Source organism: Habropoda laboriosa, unplaced genomic scaffold (genome assembly GCF_001263275.1).
Source record: "Habropoda laboriosa isolate 0110345459 unplaced genomic scaffold, ASM126327v1 scaffold62, whole genome shotgun sequence".
In the NCBI taxonomy this organism is placed as follows: Eukaryota; Metazoa; Arthropoda; class Insecta; order Hymenoptera; family Apidae; genus Habropoda; species Habropoda laboriosa.
Window position 1 is genome coordinate 342,895 of NW_017100177.1, and position 8,329 is coordinate 351,223.

Here is an 8,329-nt window from a genome sequence, read left to right on the forward strand (position 1 = left end):
CTTCGTTCTGCTTTGCTATGTACTACGCCTCTCCTAAGCAAAAAAGACAAAATCTCGCCAGCTTCTTCTTCTTTGCAAAAAAAAAAAAAAAATGGGCTTTTCTTTGTGTTCACGTTCGAACGTCTCTGACCTATCTTTTTGGTGCTGGATATAACCGTAGATGGAGGTCTGCGGAAAATTCCTAGCGAGCCGAAATCCGCTCCGGTGATATTGAACAGCAGCAGCACGACTACGCAACTGGACACAGCTGAATACTTTACCTCCCAAGGACACGGATCATCGAAACTTCACATTGACATTCCATCGATCGACGACTGCCCGGGAGTCTGAACGAATCCAACGGATACACACTGTGCCTCACGTTTCAACTAACAAATATACGATAGAAAGTGATCGAGAGGCGGAGCGACCGAGAGTGGATTCGAAGAGAAAACGAAAGAAAGAAAGAAGAAGAGCTTTTTGGAACAGAGTGAAGGAATTATTTTGAAAGAGTGCATTTTCTTTTGGGGGATCAGGGGGAAAAGGTGTATCTCGAACGTTCGATAAGCTTGTATCTGTCCCTCGTGTTGTCCTTCTCGCTGAGCATCGATTGTTTTATGACACGACACGATGAGAGGTTGTTGGTAAAGGGTTATCGTAATAGGTTCAAGTAATGCTGAGTCACATATTTTTTCGAAATCATCTCTACACAAACGTCAAAGTCGAAGCATGCATTCCTCACACGATTAACCACACAAATTTGCCTTATTCTAAGATCAAACACACACACACACACACACACACACACGTCCTATCCATTGGTTTTAACCAAGCTCCAAATTCCTCTAAGTAGAAGACCACTTTACAGGTGTTATAGTCGACGAGGACTTCCTAGTTGAGTCCTATCACGACAGCCAGTGTCACTACGGTCATCGTCCAATGGCTATGGTCAGTCATCATCAACACACGCATCCTCTGCACTACGTGGACAGCGGTAGAAGCGAGACCAGTGCCGACGAGGCGACCACCTGTCGGAACGCCTGCAGAGATTCTATTTACCACGGTCCTGCATTGCCTAATCGCGACCATAGTCACAGCAAGATCCTCGATTTAGATCCTGACGGTATCCAGGTGATGGGCGAAGTAGATCTGCAGCAGTTACCCGAGGCAGTGAACAGGGAGATCCTGAAGAACAGCAGGGAGATCATCTTCGAGGAGCCAGAGGCGTTCAGAGAGGGTAGTCCATTGTTGAGATCGGCTAGTCGAAGGAGTACAGTGAGACATCCGTTGCTGGACGAAGAGAGAAGATCGTTGCACAGTTCCAGGAGGAGTCTCTATCACAAGAATATTCTGAGAGGCTTGGAGGAGGAGAAGAGGTCGCTGGATGGGTCAAGGAGGAATCTGACTGGCTCCAGGAAGTACTTGTTAATACCTTTGGACAACAAGAGCGTGGAAACTGGTCACAGAGAGAGTTTCACCTCGGCTAGACGTCACACTGGTAGCAGAGAGAGATTGAACGCTATGAGGAAGAATATCAGCGTGAAAGAGACGAAGGAAAGTTTCGAGCCAGATCCCAGAGGAAGGCTGAACTCGAACGACGACAGATTGATGATCGAAATGGAGAAATCTGTTAAGTCGCCTCGTATGCAGGAGTTACTGTCGTCCGAAGACAACAGAACTTCGTTGTCAGACCCTAATTTATCACCGAACGGGTACAACTCCTCCGCCAAGTGTCGTCGATCGTTGGTACCAACGTTACCGATCTCCCCGGTATCCGATCTCTCCCCGGAATCTGGTTTCTACGAAGGAACTCAATGGGGTTCCAGTCCAGAGTACGTCAGGAAGGATCTTCGACTCCATAACGAAGCTGTGGTCACGAGGAACAGAAGGAGCTACGAGAACGCGCAGCTTCAGGACGTGAACGAGGCATTGTCCAGGCCGCACAGCGACAACAGCTCGTTGGACAGCGAGGAATCGGCGAAAAATTCGACCAACGACGGTAATTCTCGCAAATACAACGAGAAGAATACGGTAAAACAGACGGCGATCTCTTACACGAGCGTATGACGAGGAAAGTGTGCCTTTCTCCCGAATGTAACATACGTACACCGCTTCTAATAAGTGCCAGTGCAATCGTGTTGTACAGTCGAAACTAGCGTTCTACTTCCGAAACAAGGTATTCGCGGTTGGTTATTCAACCCTCGATCAACGATGTCGGAATTGCGATTGGGTAATTGAAAGATACAACGTTTCACGTTGCACCACTGCCATGGTTTTTTTTTTCTTTTTTACTTCTCTTTGTGAATTCTTCTGGGTGAGGTAGGAATTCGAGCGCTTTCTCCTCTGGTGTCTCGATTTTTTCACCCTTTCGCTGATCCGGATATGCACAGTGTTGCTGTACAACTCGGTTTAGCTGGATTTTCGTCAGATCGAGAGTTAGATCAAATGTTTTAAACGCTAGTTCACCGACGTATTTTCCTTTTAAAAGCGTCTCTTCACGGAATTCTAAGGGACGACAAGAGGAAAATGAATCTTTGATGTGCTAGGCGTGTTGCCATGCGTCAGGGGTTCTCCGAGAAATTTTCTAAGTGTGTTTCTTGATTTTCGATTCTCCTGTAACTGTTCTTATACTCGGCGCTGTTGTAATACACCGTTGAAACTATTTGAAAAAGTAAATTAGCACGCTAAATACCTGATTGATTCTGGCTGATCGTGTTCGAGGGTTGAAGAGGAGTATAAAGAAAATGTGTCGACGAACAGGTCGACACAGAGTAGTAGCAATTTTTCCAACTACATTATAGGATACACAATTAACTTCTGATTCGTTATATTACGATGATTGCGAATCACTCTAAACCGCAGGTCGGTTCGCGCGAAGCTTCTCTGCGCAATTATCGAGAGAGAATCGATCAAATTAGTGATATTCGTCTGTTTTCTTTCTTTTTTTTTTTTTTTTTTTTTTTTTTTAAAAAAAAAAGCAACAAGATTCCGGGAAGCTTCGTTAGAAATATTCTCGAAGAAATTTGAAGAACGAGACATGCGATTAATCATCAATTTATCTACACATGTTTACAAGGAAATTCAAAGACCTCGACAAACACACACTGTTCAATCTTACGAAGTCTTTTTTTTGGCATGCTCGTTAGATTTAGATATTAAAAAAAAAACAATCGATTAGATGTTAAAGAGCGACGAAAGATATATTTTTGCAAATATAGAATGTACAAACGAAATGCTAGAATGTTAAGTTTTAACGATGATCGACTAAAGTCGTCGGATGATAATTAATTACTTCACTAGTGTTCAAGCGGAAAAGTTTCCAGAGCCACGAACTTCCAATCTAATTCTAATTAATTCCTCGTCAATTATTCTGGAAACTTGAAAGTCTATCGACGACAGAGAGTCGATCCGAAAATCCTACATTACTATACTTCCAAGAGAGTGAGAGAGTGAGAGTGAGAGAGAGAGAGAGAGAGAGAGAGAGAGAGAGAGAGCAGAGTAACGATTCTAGTGCAAAAAGAAAAAGTGCCTTGTTTTACTTTCTATCGGCGAAAGAAGGTAACGCGCGTTTTCACTGTCGAAATAAATTAGCGTCGTTGATATTTATTGCTTACACGGTATTTCTAAGCACTAACTCGGCGTTTTTATATACGTAGAAACGTTCAGAATAGAAAAAGACATTATCGATCGATCGAGAAAGAGAGAGAAAGAAAATAGGTTTGCATGAAATCGACAGCCAGTTGGTGAAATTTCTCGGTTGTTTGATTCGAGGGCGAGTCAGATCGAATTAATTATCTGATATTAATTAAGCGGAGGGAACCTCGGTTGAAATGGTAGATCCGAGTGTTCTTCAGCGACATGGATACCTGCCATCGTGACTTCTAGCGTAAATTGTGAAAATATTATTTGTAATAAAGACCACTCGAAACCTATTTACACTCGTTTTTTATTCACTTTGCTACCCTTTCGTTTGTGCAATTATTCAATTTTAATAAACGAAGAGTCGACGGAAGGTAGGTATTTTTTTAACTGGACTTGGTTCATTTCGTTCAGCGAATGCAAATTTTCGAAACATACGAAATTACACATTTTCAATCTTCTTCAAGCTTTGCACGCTTGAAAATCTGGAAAGATTGATAAAAAAATCAAAAGTCGGTAATTTCGTACGGTTTTCAAACAGACTCAATTTGTCACCGTTCTTAAAAATAGAAAAGAAGCATCCGTCGTAACGTAGAAAATTTCAATTCCTTAAGCTATTTCACGTAGAAAAATTCATCTCTTTAAATTTCAAGTAAAACATAAAGTATTTGAATTCGAAATTCGTTGCTTCGTAATTGGAAAATCCTGTTCTCCGAGATAAAACCAGCAAAAAAAATTGACCAATTCCCGTTAAACCATTCAAATCTCCGCGGAGTCACAGAGATTGGCACGCACCAGAGAAAAATTGGCAAAAAAACTACGATTTAAAATTTCACGTGACAATCAACTGTTCCGTGTATCGAGAGAAACAAGCGAGCACCAGACGATAACCTTTTCCGTCTGCCCCACACCGAGGATCCCCATATCGTGTAAGTATATATTCGTTCGGTCGAAACGGTTTTCGATGCTCCACTTTGAACATTATGCCAACCGCGCGACTCGGCTCACCTCCGTAGCTCTGGCAAAATCCTCGTGTCTCAATTTAAATACGGCCAATCATTACGAAATGCTGACTTGGCGGATCGGACTAACAGCATAAACGGCCGAACTTGGGGACAATATTAGCAGTGTGAAAGTAGAAGACGTTATGCGGAACACGAGGGGTAAGTGATCCAAGTAAATTCCCCTTAAAAACTGTTACATCAACTACTGCATCGTTAAAAATCATTTTCTTTCGAATTAGAAAAATCTCAAAGAAAAAAAGAATCGACTTTCCGATAAAACAGATCGAAAGATTCAATTCGAACGGTGAATTAACGAATAAACGAGAGTAAATTCATTCTGTCGAGGTTTCTTTTAGCGGTAGAATGGTAAATGGAACAGATTTTTACCCACGAAGCTCCATTTTCGAGGGAATCGATTTTGGAGACGCTTCAAGCGAGTACGCGGTTGGCCACGGACCAAAATACCTTCTGTATCTTTCATGGGGTAGTTCAAATAAACTAGAAAGGCGCCAGATTTGTCAAATTTCATCCTATCGATATTCTACAATTGATATATCATTCGAAGCTCTATTTTCACAGAATGAATAATCAAACATTATGCAAAGTGTATTTTAGACTGTATTTCATTGCCTGAAATTTTCTAGACCCGTTTAGAGAGGACGTGTCACTCCTCTACGCAAACGATCACGGTGACAAACACGCCAGGTTCTCAGAGAGATTCACCGAGAGGCATTATGAAACGCCGATAATCAAAGGCGTGGTCAATCAGCTACGAAAATGGCCGGCGGATCTGTTCTTCGCTTTTCTGGCTGCCTGCCTGATCGTAGCAAGCTTGGTCTTCCTCATCTTCGTCACAGTGGCCATTTGCGTGCCCACTGTTGTTGGTAACAGGTGCCATACTTTCTTCGTAACGCTCGCATCTTTTAGAATAATCTTTCGACGCGTCGACTATCGCGTGGAAATTATGAAAACCAGCGTGTAACGTTTACGCAATCGCGCTGTGTTCAATTTTTCTAGAGAAAATTCTTCCTCGCTTTCACTATTTCTGATGTTAATCAGTTATTAATCTTAATCCTCAGTTTCCTTTTTTACTTATACAGCGTAACTCTTTTTTCCTCTTTTCCACTATACTTCAGTTCCCTTTCCTTTTTTACGTATACAGTGTAACTCTTTTCTTCTCTTTCGCAACAGAATGCCAACGCTCGTTAATTGACCCATTCAGAGGCCAAAATGATTAACTCCACTTTTTGAAATTCCTCCAATTTTAGTGTCGAGCTTAACTCTTCACAAATAAAAAAAATTTAACAAATTTAATTCGACGCGGTTAGAGTCACTTTACCTTCTCACTGTCTCATTTGCTAAGTAGCGAAATAACGTCTTAAGTATTGAAAATTTTAGAATAGAAGGAACTCCAATCCTGGAAGGATTCGGAGCCTCGCCTAACGTGTACTTCTTCAAACTGGCCAACCAGAATTGGTCCACCAAGGAATTCTGCTACATCGAGACCGCGGCTCGAAGACATCCCGATTTCAATGTAAATCCTTCCACCTGGAAATCCCGAATTTTACCAACCATTCGGAGGAATGACAATGGAAATTTGTACCGTAGGTGTATCTGATAAATTTGATGAAGGATGAGCCTATTACGGCCAGCTCGAACGAGCCTGTTATTAATAGAACGAGGCTGGAATCTGCATCGAATGATTCGAATAGCTATCGTTCCCCTATGCTGACTCCAGAAGACAGGCTCAGGCAACGATTGGCCCACGAGAATGGAAACATAAGGAACATGGACGTGTCGGTCGATAAATTCTTCAGAGGGTACGAATTAAATACCAATTTCCATATGATTCGAATAATTCACAGAACGATTTTACAGCTCGAAATTATCGAAAATTGCGAAAATATTGGACGAGAAGGTGCTAGAAATGGCGGCCAGAGCGCAGTTACTTTGGAGCGTGCCTGGAGTTGCACTGAGGCCGAACATGTTCTGCACTTTGGACACTGTGAAGAGCTTTCTTTGCAAGTGAGAGGAGACGAACGTAAAAAATTGATAATTTAAAAAGAAACTGATCTACAAAAATTGCGTGTATTCGATTGACAGTAACAGAGACGAATGTTTGCCCGACAAAATGGCTACCGTCGAGCCAGAGAACGATATCCAATTAACAGGGGTACCTTGCCAAGCTTTCATGGGTTTCATTGTCCACGAAATATCGAGAAACTATCAGAACAAGAACTACACGTGGAAAGAAGCTACGGAGAGATATTGTCCAAGGTAAAATTCAAGCTGATCGAACGAAACTTCCAACTAATCGACGAATTATTTCGTTTTGTTTCTCAAGATTGAACTATTGCCCGGAAATCAGGATTCTCGACTCGAAACCAAAATGTCCCACGGATGCTTTCGATTGTCCTGTCGTTTATTCGAGTATAGTGATGCACGTAACATGACTGACATATATATAAGAATGTATTTTATTACAAAGTGTACAAGCGTAGTTCATAAAGTATAATTTTTCAAGAAAAAAGAAAAAAAACTAATCTTCCATCTTGTTCTTCAATTTTCTTCCCCGTGAAATTTTTCTTCTATTTAAACGTTCTCTGCTCGTACAAATGGAGAACGCCCATCCATATCCAAATTTCTCCGACTAAATGGGAAAATTCACGATGAAGAAATTCTACAATGGAAGTACGAAGATTTGGTAGAACGTACTGATTAACAGAATGATTCCAACTGTGAAAAGCAAGGCAGTTAGCAGCGGCAAGTGAGAGAAAAATAGCCAGATGGCGATTATGGCAGCGCTCACGTCGTACACAAGATCAACCAGACAGAGAACTATCGCTGGAAGACTCCACCATGGATTTTTCTGATAAATGTATCGAATAAAATAAAAAAGAAAATGAAGAAACAATAAATTGCACTTTTTCATTACATTCTAATCCGAGAAATTCCTCACCGAACCGAGAGAATAGACAAGCATACCAATAGCCAGCATAGAATTCACAGAATAAAGAACAGAATGGCCCAAAACCAGTGTTAACACGGCCTTGTTACTATAACCTCTGGCTATTTTGCCATTTTCCAAGATACTATACTCCGCTCTATCGTAACGAACGCTATAATAAGACAATAGTAGCACACAAGCGGACAGTAATAAAGCTTGACCAGTTGCAAGTATCTCGTTTTCGCTACTTCTCGTACGACCAATTTTCTCCTGTTTCACAGTCACTTCGTTTCGAATTGCTCGCGAAGGAAATCCATGATCGATCACCTGGAAAATCATTCCAGTGTTTTTAATCACTTCGAGTGGAACTGTTTTTTTTTTAATTTGCAGATCGAAAATTGTCGAGTAACTTTTTAAAAAAAGAAAAACTCACTTCGTCGTGGATCGATTGAATTTTACTTGGATACTCGTTCATCGTGAGACTTCTTCCTCCCCAATTAGAATTTCCGGGGAACAGATCAATCTGGACAGTCTGAAGTGAATCGCGTGCACCGAGTGCCATGACGTTATTCATATTGTTCAAAAGGCGTGGATTATCGAAGGGAAATTGTAAAGTGTAAAGCTGTTATAACCTTTCGGAGGAAATTTTCGGTGAATTTTCTCGGGTTTTTGGGAGAATGATCGAGTCGAGTTTCGGCTATGAGGATCGCGCGGGAATTTAAAAAATGGCACGTCGTCGCAAACGCTCCATTCTCTCCAA

The 8,329-nt window shown here is 41.5% G+C and overlaps 2 protein-coding genes across 3 annotated transcripts in view; both read left to right on the forward strand.

The window, feature by feature from the left end:
- LOC108578896 overlaps positions 1-2,234 on the forward strand; it is a 15,475-nt gene extending 13,241 nt beyond the window's left edge. The window contains exon 3 of one of the 2 annotated variants that reach the window (XM_017942307.1): positions 848-2,234. In XM_017942307.1, the coding sequence (XP_017797796.1) occupies positions 848-2,046 (1,199 nt within the window). In that variant the 3' untranslated portion in view covers positions 2,047-2,234. The remainder of the gene's footprint in view (positions 1-847) is intronic. The other variant, XM_017942308.1, reaches the window with a different exon arrangement.
- A 2,519-nt stretch (positions 2,235-4,753) lies between these two features.
- LOC108578898 lies at positions 4,754-7,075 on the forward strand. The gene is made up of 7 exons (XM_017942310.1): positions 4,754-4,781; positions 5,267-5,513; positions 6,021-6,156; positions 6,231-6,442; positions 6,501-6,647; positions 6,726-6,899; positions 6,967-7,075. Exons 1-7 carry the CDS (start codon positions 4,766-4,768, stop codon positions 7,073-7,075), a joined length of 1,041 nt encoding a protein of 346 aa, XP_017797799.1. The 5' UTR covers positions 4,754-4,765.
- Positions 7,076-8,329: the final 1,254 nt, after the last annotated feature.